Here is a 15377-nt window from a genome sequence, read left to right as displayed (position 1 = left end):
GGCACTGTCAACATGTTTGCTGATGACACAGAGTCACAGAATCACAGAATCACCAAGGCTGGAAAAGACCTTTAAGATCATCAAGTCCATCCTATGACCAACACCACCACATCACCTAGACCACAGCACTAAGTGCCATATCCAGCCAAACTGGCAGGAGTGCCTGTCACACCAGAAGGCTGTGCTGCCATTCAGTGAGACCTGGACAGGCTGGAGTGTTCAACAGGGAGAAATTTAATTAAATACAAGGGCAAGTGCAGAGTCTTGCATCTGGGAAAGAACAACCCCATGTACCAGTATAGACTGGGGGCTGACCTGTTGGAAAGCAGTGTAGGGGAAAGGCTCCTGGGGGTGCTGGTGGACCAGAGGATGACCATGAGCCAGCAATGTGCCCTTGTAGCCAAGAAGGCAAATGGCATCCTGGGGTGTATCAGAAGGGGTGTGGTTAGTAGGTCAAGAGAGGTTCTCCTCCTCCTCTATTTTTACCTCGGTGAGGCCACATCTGGAATATTGTGTCCAGTTCTGGGCTCCTCAGTTCAAGAAGAACAGGGAACTGCTTGAAAGAGTCCAGTGCAGAGCCACAAAGATGATTAAGAGAGGAAAGGCTGAGGGAGCTGGGTCTCACTAGCTTGCAGAAGAGGAGACTGAGAGATGACCTCATTAATGTTTATAAATATGCAAAGGGTGAATGTCAGGAGGATGGAGCTGGCTTGTCTCAGTGATGTCCAATGACAGGACAAGGGGCAATGGGTGCAAGCTGGAGCACAGGAAGTTCCACATAAACATAAGGAACTTCCACATAAACATAAAGAACTGTGAGGGTGACAGAGCACTGGAACAGGCTGCCCAGATAGGTTGTGGAGTCTCCTTCTCTGAAGACATTCAAAACCCATCTAGATATGTTCCTGTGTGATGTGCTCTAGGTGATCCTGCTCTGGCAGGGGGGTTGGACTAGATGAACTTTTGAGGTCTTCTCCAACCCCTAACATTCTGTGATTCTGTGATTTTCTGTAATTGATCTGGAGGAAAAGGAGCTGCAAAGTATGATGATGTACTCTAAATCTTCCTGTGATCCTTCTCCTTCTGAATTTACTGTTCCATTACCCTGCACCTTGCATAGGCAGTGCTACCAAAACAGTTGTCTCTGCAGGAGCTACAATTACATCTCAAAGTTCAGTTGATACAAATGGTATGACAAACATATAATGTTAGTGGCTGGTGTCTGTCTCTGTAATGTTCAGCCTGGAGGTATGTATTTATAGTCCCTCCACTGAAGTATATGAGACTTCAAAGGAGCCACTCATTTTCCAGTCAAATTTAGCTCAGCAATGCACAGAAAATGCTCTGTGAGTACTTTCCCTTCTAGTGACTCATGTAAGCACCCAGAAGTTAGACTGTTTTTTTCTGACTCATTTGTTGCAAGATTTATTCCTTTAGAATAGTGGGAAAACGGAGTTCATTGCATTAACAACATTTCAACACCACTGATTCTAAAATTAAAAGTGCAGAGGGGTGCTGATAAGAGAACTCTGAGTCATTAAGCTTGGGATTCACGAATGTTACAAGAAGTCACAGTCTGTGTTTCTCTCCAGATTAACTGTAATGTCAGACTCCAGTCCTCAGATTCAAATCTGGATCTGAGCTCTTCCAAATTCCATGGGTTGAAACCAAGGCTCTAATTTTAATCTCTTTCTGTGACATATTTATTCACTTAACTGATCTCCGTTTGGCATCCCACATTTGCTTCCAAAATACCATCTGTCCTAAGATTGTTTTACAATTGGGAGTTGATGTTTTATCTCTTGATAAATCATATATTCTATGCAGAACAACAATATGCAGGAGAAGCTAAGCATCTAGCAGTCCAGTTTGGACCCTGAAATATTGGCCTCAGAACATCACAGAACATTATTTAGGCTTTGAGTCTCAGATTCAATGCCAATAAATTACAAAGACCAATACATTTTCTTGAACAGCTTGCAAATGTGGGACAAATGCCATTTAGCTTCTGGATTATCAGCATTGTGGGTGGAAAAACTCTGACTGAAAGCACCTTCTCTTTGTTGAATTCTATCCAGGACTCAGTGTCTAGTGTGGAGAGCCTACAGAGGAAACACACACAGTTTGAAAAAGCCCTGGAAGCTCAGATGGAGAAAATTGATGAGATGGCATCGTTTGCTCAGCAGCTAACACAGAACAGGCATTATGACTCAAACAACATCACCAACAGATGCCAAGCCGTTCTGGGGAGGTGAAGTCAAACTCTTCCTATGTCAGCCACCCATCTCTTTTGCAATAACACTCTTCTCATGTGACTAATATCTTTAAACGTTTTAAGAGAGCCATAAACTGGTTTGCATTTACTGAACTTTGTGCCTTGCATTGTGGTCTTGCCAAATTGGCCTGAGTTAGCCAGTATTTCACTAGGAGGTTTCCAAAATACGGTTAAGTTGAGGAGGAGTTCAGAAAAAGGCAATTTTCCTGTAATTCTATACCCTGGCCTGGCCTTAGGGACAGTGCTGCAAACAAAAAGCAGAGGGTTGCTGTGTCACTAATTACTTCATTATCGTTAATTACCATCAAGAAAGGTCATATGCTAAATAACTACTTTTTTTTCACTGCTTTTGTGGGGCTGATCTTAAAGCCCTGTTTAAATAATCTATTAGGACATTTTCAGTTTTTCTGATCAGAACTTTTAACATGAATTAATGTATTACTCTGAGCATATTGCATATTGATCATCTTAAATAACTGCCGACAGTAGAAGCAGTTCTATTCAGTGCTATGGTAGATTACAAGTTATATGTAAAATTTATTAAGAGAGGTTTTACATTCTTTATGATTAAAGTGAACACATGAATTTGTTAATATGGTCAAACTATCTCATGCCTGCATTAATATGAATACAGTGCTGCAGGTTCCCATTTGGAAAAAAACGATCAAAGGGTGGTGTAGCTTTGGTTTATCAGTGACAAATGCCATCATACTCACAGGCTTTCCATATAAGAAACAAGCTGAGTTTTTGCTCTCTTGTACCATGAAAGGCAATAATGATGACTCCTAGAGGCAGGCATCACATGTACAGAATTTTTACATATTTTAAACATACATATCTGCTACTCATTCTTCTTAGAGTGTCCTCTCTGACAGTCCAAATCATGGGAGGCTGCATATTATGTACAGGTCTCTCCTAGAGAATGGAGGTTTAGATCATGTGTGTTTTAGAGATGAAAACTGAGAACCCTTATCCTATCTAATTAACTCTGTGGCTTTTACCTCACACATCTGTCTTCATCTCAGAAAAGAGAAACTGCTGGAAAATGCTGCTGCTCGCAGACATCTGCTAGAGGAATCAAGGCTTCTGCAAAAGTTCCTAAGGAATTCCTTTGAGGTACAATTACACAGGATTCATGGTTTTCTGTTTTCTTAAAACAAACTGCACTGCATAGATCTGAGTCCCTGAAGGGATGTACTGTGAGGAAAATCAAAGAATTGAGTCTGGAATGAGATGGCATTGGGAGAGATGAGGATAACAGTGAAGGGCTATTTTTCATCTTTCAAGTTACATCTTCTCTCCAGTCACTAGATGAAAAATCTACTGTGCACTGGACACCAGCAAAACACAGAAGAAACAAATGCATTAAAAGGGAATGTGCCATCCTTTTAAAATTCATGGGAAGAGATAAATTAGTTCTTTTCATGTGAGATACTGACAGTGGGTTAGTAATAGGGAGATAATTGCCCTTTCTCCTTCATGCACACATGTACATTTAATACACACAAGCTCCCATGCACTTTCTCACTGCATGGGTACCATCTCATGGAGACAGCCCCTCTTCTGGGTAATAGTGCTGGTAAAGAGAGATACAGGAACGACTTCATTATGGAAGGCAGGGGGAGCTTAAGGAAGCAGAACCTCAGAGGACAACTCCTTTGTGTCCCCAGTCACTAGTCCCATGTTTTATACATGTCAGAGGAGAGCCTGGCAGGTTGGAGCTGAAGAAAAAGTAAGGTTCTGTCAACTTCTGTTCTTTCCTCCCCAAAGGTGGCTGCCTGGATCAATGAGAAGAGCAGCATTGCCCAGGATGATAGCTGGAAGGATCCAAGCAATCTGCAGACCAAATTGCAGAAGCACCAGACTTTCCAAGCAGAAATCATGGCCAACAAAAATCGCCTGGACTCCATCAAATCTGTAAGAGAAGAGGGGTTGATGGAAAGGGTGGGTGACTGCCATGTCAGTAGTTGCAGGGCAACTCTACAGGCAGCCCAAGTTTCTGTGATCTCAAACAAGCAAGGGGAAATCTCCGTCCCCTCACTGACATGGCTCACTTTGTCTCTGAGGGCACTGAGAAGCTTATTTTTTAGTCCATCAAGAACTTTCTGTGTCCATTGGTTTCTTTCAACTTCTGTTTTATTGCTTGATATCTCTATTCATTGTGCATGCAATGGAAGGAGACAAGTGCTTTCAATGAAAGAATCAATCCACTGACTTTAGGGACTTCTCTCTGGGGTGAATGCCACTTTAGAGGTACACCTGTTTCTTTCCAGCAGGGAATACAGCTGATTGAATGCACAGTTTCAACAAATCAGATAAGATGTATCCAACAAAAAGGATACAGGAACAGTTTTCAATCGTCGTGTTTGCAGAGAGATTATAGTAGGAGAGAGAAACTGAAGTCTGACAAGCTTTGTCAGACACTTGGCAGAAGCTGCAGGACAGACTGTTACATGTTTATTAACCTTATTTTCAGCATAGTGCTTATGAGCTGTATTTTGAAACAGATAGCTAAGCATTGAAGGTAGATTCCCTCATCACAGTCACCTGCATCCAGTCATCCAAGATTGTAGAAACCCCCTCCCCTTTTTTTCTTTTTTAAACCTTTTGACTCCTCTGTGTGCAGACACAACAGGGTGGATAAAGGGTGGAGTTACAATACTCTCTCTAACCTAATCTGTTTTTAAACCATCATTATTATCATCATAATTTCTTGATGTCCTATTTTTTTGTTGTTGTTGTTTTTTATTTGTCAGGAATAGCTTTAGTAGTTGCTCTTTAGAAGAAAATTACAAGATAATTGGAAGAAAATCTGTTGTCCTGGTACAGCATCTTTCTCTTGCTGTGCCCCCTCTTCTTCCACTTCCTAATCTTCCGCCAACCTGTTAAGTGCCTGCAGCTTACAGATAAGAAATGCAGATAGACTTTAGTTACGTAATACAGTAATACAAGTATACATGATTAAAAGGTTTTATTATCTCATATGGTGGTCTATTTGTATGAGATGTTCTCTCTTAACATGCAAAGAAGGGAACAGAAAAGGACAGGTGGCTAAGAAATCTCAAACAGTGATCATGAAATGTGGGACATCACAGAAAAAAATGAGTGCTTGCAAACTAGGCTCCCTGCCAGATTTTAGGCAATGTAGCATTTGCATAATGAAGATTCTCTTTACCCTTTGTCTTCTAATATTGCCTTCTAGCATTTCAAATTTTTCCAGAGGCCAGAAAAACAAGAAAATCAGTCTCTGCCCTAGTTTCAACAAGCATCTTTGCCTTTATCTGTTTTTTCTTTTTCTCTGCAGCCTGTATGTCAGGAAGTGATGGCTGCAGCCAACCCTTTACATAGCAGTGCCAGTAGACTTTTTTATGGAGGCAAAAGTGATATATTCCGGTGCATTCAGTGAAGGAATGAAACTTTGACTGTTCTCTCTACTATAGGAAGGGGAGAAGATGCTCCGTGAGAGACACTATGCCCCTGAAGCCATTCAGTCCAGACTACAAGAAATGGAAGAGCTATGGGAGGAACTGCTAGCAAGCTGCCAGGATAAATGGGTCAAGCTTCAAGACGCTTACAAGGTAATACAGAGATACTGTATCTAGAGATAGCACGGCTGCCCTGCTACTCATCTTATCTACTAGTGTGTCACTTGACACAATAAGAACTGATTCATCAGCACCTTTAGAGGAAAGAAACTACTAGGTGTGGACTGATTGAATGCAACCAGTGGGAGAACTGGAGAACCCTATGTAGGGAAAACGATTTGTGGGCTGTGTTCCTTTCTGCTGCTTATTTAGATCAGGATTCCAGAGAGGGATACTGGGGGAAATGTGTTCACTCATATGTGTCAAGTCTCTGCATCTGTTCCAAAGGCAACTTTTCTCCAATATATTGAGAAAGTAACCAACAGCTGCATTGTTTTAGCTCCAGGCACATGACTTCTCATGACTGTGAGTTTTGCATGGGCTGTCAGACACGGTTTGGGTATAAAACAGAGCTCTCCCTTTAAATGGCTTCCTTTTAAGGTACTGTGTCCATAATTTGTATTTGTGCAACACAAGTAAGATTAGCTCTTGATGTTCTCTGCATCTGTTCTTGCATTAACCCTGACTGAATTCTCTTCTTCATCTGGATCACCATCATATCTGGGAAGAGTTCATTGAGCATTGGGAGGCTTTGCTGTGTTTGCGTGTAATTCTTACTGAAAGTGGCCAAGATTTTTATATCATGTTGTCTGTCCTAAAATTTTAAATTACCTTTTCTTCCTGCTTGTCCTCAGGGCCTTCATTTTCAGCGAAGTGTAGAGGATATGGAGAAATGGTTGGAAGACGTGGAAAGTGAGCTGAAAGCACCATATAGTAACAATGATCTGGTGGTTTTGAACAGTCATCTGAAAAAACAAGAAGAAATGGAGGAAGATATTGCTGGCCACAGGGACCGATTGCAAGAGCTTGTGGTCACAGCACAGCAGTTCCAGAAGGAGAAGCATTTCCTTGCTGATGAACTGGATGAGAGAGTGGATCAACTGGTGCAGAGGTGTGTGAGTGCCTAGCTTGTCTCCTGTCATCTTTTTCCTATTTTTATCAGCCTTTTCTTCCCTGTGTATTTTTTTTCTTTCCTTCTCTACATAATTCTGAAAAATAATGTGTTGCATTAATTCCTTACTTATTTGCATTCCTCATTGGGTTCCCTTTAAAACCTACAGATACAAAAGTCTACGTGATCCTCTGCAGGAGAGACGTGGCAATCTGGAGGCAAGCAGACTTCAGTACCAGTTCTTCCGTGATGTTGATGAGGAGTTGGCCTGGGTTCATGAGAAGCTCCCCATGGCTTCCTCCAGGGATTATGGCCAATCTCTGGCAACAGTTCAGAGTCTACAAGAAAAGCATCAGGTAATGCCATGTGAGAACAATTTCCAGCCTTTAGAATCAATCACAGAATACAGAATTCCATTTGCCTCTGGCAGACTTCATCTACTGTGCTTTGGCTAACAGGATTCATTATCTCAGATGTTACTCTTATTCTTGTCTGAAAATAATGACCTTTTTTTAAAGGATATGTCCATGAACTGGCAACATACGGGATTCCACATTGCTTATCATTGCACTGGAGTAGGTAACATGCTATATGCTTTTCTGTGAACACATTGGCTTTCCCTGTGAACTGAGTTCAAAATTTGGCCTTGCAACACAAAATAGATTTTACAAACAATTGGGCATGTTGTCATAGCTTCTTTGGGCAACAGATGTCCTAAGAAATATCCTTTGAAACTCAGTAAGTACAGCCAAGCAAGCTCATTGCTCAGTTGTCTAAGGATGAACTGTCATGTCAAATACCAATAAAATAGCAGCTGCTTCCCTAATCACTTTTTAATTAGTACTAACTCTTTGCAAACATGAGGTGGAACTGAAAAAGAAAAAATCCTGCTAAAAGTTTTCAGCAGCTATTGGTATTTGGTGTTAGCAAATGTCAGCCCATTTGAGTGCCAGGTCAAGTGCCTATGGGGAAAATCTGGATTCTGCAAGAGGGCTGAGAAAGACAGAATATCTTGTAAAGCAGCAGTGTGTGTGATCTATATACATATAGAGAGTAAGAGAATAAGCCAAAGCATTTGGTGCAATCTGCACATCTACAAATAAAAATCTGAATTTACAGGGTAAACAGTCAAGACTATCACAGGTGGCATCCTAGGATAGGGATAAAGTATCTTAAAAAGCTGATTTATATCCTAGGTCTGCTCACAATTTAATGAAGAATTGTAATATTTTTTTTAAATGCATCTTCCAGAATATTCCTGACTAAGATCCATAGGTATATTCTGAATAGTTTGCATCTTCTCAGTAATCAGGGTAATTCTAATTTTTGTAAAAATTCTCTGTTTAAGGAAGATGCAGTTGGTGACTTTCAGATTAGACAGAACAAACAAAAAGCTTGTTTCGTCATTATTAAAAAGTATACATGTTCTTATGTGTGCAATTATTGAAATAACAGCTGATTGACACAGTAGGGAAGTAATCAGATTCACAGAACAAAGGAATGATTGAGCTGAATTAATCTGAGAAAATATTTGAGATAACTGAAGGAACTGTGGAAATACTGTTTTAGTCTGCAATTACCTTTGTGTTAATTGGCCAGGACTCAAAATCTTTCAGTGAACTCTTGAGAATCATAGAATCATAGAATCATAGGGGTTGGAAGGGACCTCGAAAGATCATCTGGTCCAACCCCCCCTGCCAGAGCAGGGTCACCTAGAGCACATCACACAGGAAGGCGTCCAGGCGGGTTTTGAATGTCTCCAGAGAAGGAGACTCCACAACCTCTCTGGGCAGCCTGTTCCAGTGCTCTGTCACTCTCACAGTAAAAAAAAATATTCTGATATTCACCTTAAACCTCCTATGCTCCAATTTGTATCCATTACTCCTTGTCCTATCACTGGTCATCACTGAAAAAAGCTTAACTCCATCTTCTTGACACTCACCCTTTACGTATTTGTAAACATTGATGAGGTCACCCCTCAGTCTCCTTTTCTCCAAACTAAAGAGACCCAGCTCCCTCAGCCTTTCCTCATAAGGGAGATGTTCCACTCCCTTAATCATCCTTGTGGCTCTGCGCTGGACTCTTTCAAGCACTTCCCTGTCCTTCTTGAACTGAGGGGCCCAGAACTGGACACAATACTCCAGATGCGGCCTCACCAATGCAGAGTAGAGGGGGAGGAGGACCTCTCTTGACCTACTAACCACACCCTTTCTAATACACCCCAGGATGCCATTGGCCTTCTTAGCCACAAGGGCACATTGCTGGCTCATGGTCATCCTCCTGTCTACCAGGACCCCCAGATCCCTTTCACCCACACTGCTCTCCAGCAGGTCAGCCCCCAACCTGTACTGGTGCATGACATTTTTCTTCCCCAAATGCAAAACTCTACACTTGCCCTTGTTAAACTTCATCAGGTTTTTCCCTGCCCAAGTCTCCAGCCTGTCTAAGTCTCTCTGAATGGCAGCACAGCCTTCTGGTGTGTCAGCCACTCCTCCCAGCTTAGTGTCATCAGCAAACTTGCTGAGGGTACATTCTGTACCCTCATCCAGGTCGTTGATGAAGATGTTGAACAACACCGGTCCCAGTACCGACCCCTGAGGGACTCCACTAGTCACAGGCCTCCAGCTAGATTCTGCCCCATTGACTACAACTCTCTGACTTCTTCCTTTCAACCAGTTCTTGATCCACCTCACTGCCTGATCATCAAACCCATACTTGATCAACTTATCTACAAGGGTGCTGTGGGAGACGGTGTCAAATGCTTTACTGAAATCAAGATAGACCACATCCACCGCTCTACCATCATCTATCCACCTAGTAATTTCCTCATAGAAGGCTATGAGGTTAGTCAGACATGACTTACCCTTGGTAAAACCATGTTGACTGCTCTTGATGACCCCCATCTCCTTGATATGCCTAGAGATAGTGCCAAGGACAAGTTGTTCCATCACCTTTCCAGGGATGGAGGTGAGGCTGACCGGTCTATAGTTACCCGGGTCCTCCTTCTTGCCCTTCTTGTAGACTGGAGTGACATTTGCTATCCTCCAGTCCTCAGGCACCTCTCCTGTTACCCATGACTTACCGAAGATGATGAAGAGTGGACTAGCAATGACCTCCGCCAGCTCCCTCAGCACCCTTGGATGCATTTCATCCGGACCCATCGATTTATGGATCTCCAGATTACGCAACTGATCCCTAACCCAATCCTCATCTACCTGGGCAAACTCCTCCTTTATCTTGACTTCTACTGGGGCTATATGAAAATGGGGCTCATGGGGAAAGCCTGCAGGAGTAAAGACAGAGGCAAAGAAGGCATTCAGCACCTCTGCCTTCTTTAAATCCTCTGTCACCAGGGCACCCACCTCATTCAGCAGTGGGCCTATATTGCCTCTGGTATTAGTTTTGTTGGCTATGTATTTGAAAAAGCCCTTTCTATTGTCCTTAACCCGACTTGCAAGGTTAAGTTCCAAGGAGGCCTTAGCTTTCCTAGTTGCCTCCCTACATTCTCTGACAACAGTCCTATATTCCTCCCAAGTAACCAGCCCCTCCTTCCATGATCTATAGATTTTCCTTTTCCATTTGAGTTTGCCCAGCAGTTCCTTTTTTAACCACGCTGGTCTCCTAGCTCCCTTACTAGATTTTCTACCCATTGGGACACACTGATCCTGTGCTTGCAAGAAGTGGTCCTTGAATGTTGTCCAGCTATCTTGAGCCCCTTTACCTTCTAGCACTCTGTCCCATGGGACTTCCCTTAACAATTGATTGAGGAGGCCGAAGTTTGCTCTGTGGAAGTCCAGGGTTCTGGTCCTGCTGGGTATTCTGTTCCTCCCACACAGGATCCTGAACTCCACCATCTCGTGGTCACTGCAGCCAAGGCTGCCACTGACCACCACTGCTTCAACAAGGCCCTCCTTGTTGGTGAGCACAAGATCCAGCAGCGCTCCTCTTCTAGTCGGCTTATCCACCATTTGCATTAAGAAGTTGTTGTCAATGCACTGGAGGAACCTCCTAGACTGTGAAAGGCTGGCTGTGTAAGTCTTCCAGCAGATATCGGGGTAGTTAAAATCTCCCATGAGGACCAAGAACTGTAATTGTGAGGCTGCTTTCAGCTGCCTGCAGAAAGCCTCATCAACTTCCTCATCTTGATCAGGAGGTCTGTAGTAGACCCCCACAACTGTGTCACCCATACCACCTTCCCCTTTAATTCTTACCCACAGACTTTCAACTTGCCCCTCATCAGCCCCTGCACAAAACTCGATACATTCTAGTTGCTCTCTCACATAAAGAGCAACTCCACCACCTCGCTTCACCGACCGATCTTTCCTAAAAAGCACATAGCCATCCATGGCCACATTCCAGTCGTGTGAGCTGTCCCACCATGTCTCTGTTATTGCTACCAGATCATAACCCTTAGACCGCACACAGACCTCTAACTCTTCCTGTTTATTCCCCATGCTGCGTGCATTGGTGTACAGGCATTTCAGGAAGCAAGTAGAGCACACTGGTGGGACCAAATCCTCCTTAGACCACCCCCCTTCAGGCCCTGGTATATTTCTCTTGGGCTTGTTGGCAGAATGGCAGATATAGACCATAATACTGATGCATACTAAAATGCCAGCTCTTCCTGCCATTTTGCTTTAAGAATTGGATTAAATACAAGCTTTGAATTCTCAATCTTTTCATAGCTAGAGTCTCTGCACCTTTTTTTTCTTTCTTTTTTTTTTAATATTGCTTTACAGGCAAACTAATGTTAGAGGTAAAATAACAGTCAATAATTTAATATATTATTAGTTCCACCCACTACTGTTTGTCTGAATGAGCCAGGTTTGCAAAATTCAGTCCTTGGTTTGTTACCACAAAAGAGATGGTGCATGAAATGTATCAACCTAAAAAAAACAACCCACCATACTGTCTTGCAAAACTGCATTTACACACAAATATAATATGCATATGCACAGCTCCTTGGCTTCGAACAGGGTTTCCCTTCATTTTCCCCCTCTCCATTTTTGAAAAAATTCCTGTTGGTATAAATGAAGTACTGTGAATACTGTGAATAAATGTCCAACTGCAAAGTTTTCCTTCATGCTGCTAGCTTATTATTAATACACAGTACAAGATGTTTTATAGTCTTTGCCACTGGACTCCATTCTGCTGGGGTCAGTTAAGGTGTCACCTTTCAACAACATAATGCCTGTCCTGAAATTAATAGGGGGAAGTTAAGGGCAAGATTAGAATCCAAGCTCTTTTCCAGCCAAGTCTGACACTTAAGTTGAAAAAGCAGCTTCTCTCCTGTGAAAGGGCATCTCTTCTACATTGACACAACAATGCAGTCAAACTCTGAAACTGCCTGTTTCATATCTATGAAAATAAACAGACCAACTGTAAAATGGTGGAGTCCATTTGTGCTCAGGGTGCTCAGGTATAGTTAGCCATGGAATTAACACAGACAAATTGATGGCATGATCCTTGTCCACCCAGGCAAACCCCATAGAAGGGGGTATATGGAGGTATGCATCCAGTTTTAAAATCTACCAGTCTTTGAAAATTAATTTCAAGTCTTTCAGAAATGGTTGAGGTAGCTTTCTGCTCTCATTTCTTCTTGGCTGCCTGATGGTATGTGTACCACAGTCTTTGCAATGGCTGTTATGCAAAGCTGCATCTTCTACAAAGGGACTGTCAAGTGATAAATACTGATGAGAAGGTGAATTGATTATTCTTCCAGAGAAACATTTTAATTCAAGAAACAGCATGTAATTGGGTGGAAGTTGGTATATTTTAGCAGAATCTACAGATAAGAGGTTTGTGGTTAGAACCAATTCCCTCCACACTCTGAGATGGATACACACCAAGGTCCAAATTTCATGGCTATATTTAGTTTCTATAATTATTCTTTCTGAAAAAAAAAAAAATCCCTTCTCCACTCCTCTTAGAGCATTCTTTGCACCTCTGACTCATCTTCACGTTCAAAAAAGAGATTTATAACTACTAATATTACAATATTATCTGGTATCAAAATCTCCATGGCTTTTATTTTTGGTCTGTCATTTTACTCTTTGCTCTCTCCAGAATTTGGAGAATGAGATAAGCAGTCGGGATGCTTTGACCAAAGCAGTGCTCAGTACCGGGATGAAACTGGTCAGGGGAGGGCACTCAGCCTCTCGCAAGATTATGGAGCATCTGAAGGAGCTTGAAACTTCTGTAGAAAACCTGAAGGCAGAGGCTCAAGAGAGGAGACAGCGGCTCATGCAATCCTATGAGGCACATCTGTTCCTGAATGAGGTAAAGATGTTTGTAAGAAATTTATTTTGGTCTCTTTTGGTCTTTCTTTGCTTAAAAGAACTGGTACCTATATTGTTGAATGGATGCAAGTGATGAGATAGGAGCAGAATTCATACACTCCAGGTTTTTCATATCTGTTAAATATGCATACTGTGGAGAAATAACAGTTACTTTTCCAAGGGATAAACCCCATGTAACCTTCATTACTGGGTTCTGGCTACACTTTTTTTTTTTTAATAATGTCAACTAGATTGCATTACAGGAAGGCATATAAGCTGCTCTCTGTGTTCACTGATGAGCCTCTTTGGGCACAACTGCCTTCCAGCTTTCTTTGCTTTGACCTACATCACAGCTGTGTCAGGTTCATCCCTGTATTTTATACAGCTACTGGAAGTGGAGGTGTGGCTGGCAGAGAGGAGCTTCATTCTGGAGAACTCTGATTATGGGAAGAATGAAGAATCCACACAAGCTTTACTTCGTAAACTTGAAGCTACCAAGCTGGACATGGATGGTTTCAGGCCCCGGATTGAGAAAGTACAGGAGACAGGTGCCATCTTAATAAACAAAGCCAGCCCAGAGAGGTAGGAAAGTGGAAGCAGGCATCTGCTCTAGGTCTAACAGAAATGCCCAAAGAAGGCAAATGCAGAAAAGTTCTACCTTCAATAGCTGTTTTGTGAGTTGTTTGTAAATATTGCTTCAGGGGACATCAATCCCTCCTTCACCACCATCACACATATTCAGCCCCCCAAAAGCTTCATGATTCTTTTAATGTTTTTGTGACTGCTGTTTTTTTTAACAACTGGCCAATTAGTGCAAGTCAGCTTCTTTGTCAATTGCCTTTTTCCAGGAACTGTTATCAGTTGCCATAAAGGTTCAAAAAATATTGTCCTTGGGAAAGGAACTCTTGACAATTCACTGGTTTTCATTGCTAGTTTGCTTGTATATCTGGGGAGGAGGACGTGAGAACAGCCTTTCATATGAGAGACTTTAATTTCCTGAGCTACCTTGGTTTTAGTGGCTTGGCATAACTCACTCCATGATGTTATCTGGTTTCTTCTGTATTTTGAAGGTGTTGCAAATTCAACCTGTCAAAAAAAGACAATGTTTAAAAGACAAGCAGTAAAACAAAGACATAACTTCTGATTTTTTTTCTTTGCAGTCCAGCCATACTTTCAAAGCTCCAGAGGATCCTAGCAGACTATGAGTCTCTCCTACAGAAGGCTGAGACCCAGAGAAAACGACTGCAAGAGCAGTTCCAGCTCTATCAGTTTGAAAGAGAATTCCAGCTGGTGGATGGATGGCTTTCCAGTAAACAGTCTGTAGCAGAGTCTGATGACTATGGGCAGGACTTAGACGATGTTGAGGTAAAAGAAATTTAAAAATATTGTACATACTGTGTGGCCAAGCAGGAGTATATTTGTTGCAATTTTTCTGTAGCTGCTGACAGGGATAAAAACTAAGCAACCCATTTATCTCTGCAGCAACTCAGTCTGCTTTCTGTCTGCTTATGCAGGGCTCTCTAAGGTAGTATCTTCCAACAGAAAAAATTGGTTGGTGCATCAGAAAGTTAGCTTTTTTAGCCCTGATTATAAATTTGACAGGACCTAAAAAAATTTGACATGATCAGGGCCAAAATCTTGTAACAATTTCAATGGAAAACACTGTGTGTTCACACATCTGCAGTGTTCACACATCTGGTTGCTGATTTCAAGGATAAATTCCTCTTCATGGCACACAGTGCAGAGAGGTGTAAGTCATAGTGTCCTCTCCTCAACAACTGCTGCATATGTGGACAGCCTAAGAGGTTATGTTTCTTAGCTTTTTATCGGGGCTTGTTAGAATGTGGGTGATTTTTCTCTGTGATGTATGAAGTTAAATGATCAAGCCAATAGATGCCTTCTTCTGACTACAGATCTTCTGGGTTTATGAAATGATTTGCACTCATAGACTTCAATACTTAGCTTTTGTGTTCTATACGTTACAGAGAATGGGATTCCTTCTGCCTCTGTCACAGAAGCAGGCAGAAATTCTTAGATAAAGGTCTTTGTCCCCATTTATCCCACAGGTGCTGGAGAAAAAGTTTAAAGATTTTGTAAATGAAGTGAAACCTCTGGGACATTCCAAAGTTGTCTCCTTAAATGAGTTAGCAGCTAAACTAGAGAAGGAGAGCCACAGCAAGATGGACATTATCCAGAAGAGAACAAAGCAAATCAATGGGATGTGGGAGAAACTATGCCATGCCATCCAGACAAGGACAGAGGTAGGAAATACATGAAAAAATGGGGCA

At 42.1% G+C, this 15377-nt stretch overlaps 1 protein-coding gene across 1 annotated transcript in view; it reads left to right on the top strand.

Moving 5' to 3' along the window:
* The window catches only part of SPTBN5 (spectrin beta, non-erythrocytic 5), a 99109-nt gene that overhangs the window by 71498 nt on the left and 12234 nt on the right, over positions 1-15377 (top strand). Inside the window, exons 46-55 of the mRNA XM_051622012.1 lie at positions 2079-2251; positions 3301-3391; positions 4046-4192; positions 5716-5853; positions 6555-6811; positions 6981-7167; positions 12878-13090; positions 13475-13671; positions 14250-14454; positions 15156-15350. Coding sequence (XP_051477972.1) covers positions 2079-2251; positions 3301-3391; positions 4046-4192; positions 5716-5853; positions 6555-6811; positions 6981-7167; positions 12878-13090; positions 13475-13671; positions 14250-14454; positions 15156-15350 — 1803 coding nt within the window. The remainder of the gene's footprint in view (positions 1-2078; positions 2252-3300; positions 3392-4045; positions 4193-5715; positions 5854-6554; positions 6812-6980; positions 7168-12877; positions 13091-13474; positions 13672-14249; positions 14455-15155; positions 15351-15377) is intronic.

The sequence above is a fragment of the Apus apus genome, chromosome 5, assembly GCF_020740795.1.
Source record: "Apus apus isolate bApuApu2 chromosome 5, bApuApu2.pri.cur, whole genome shotgun sequence".
Taxonomy (NCBI): domain Eukaryota; kingdom Metazoa; phylum Chordata; class Aves; order Apodiformes; family Apodidae; genus Apus; species Apus apus.
This window is presented reverse-complemented; position numbering and strand designations above follow the sequence as displayed.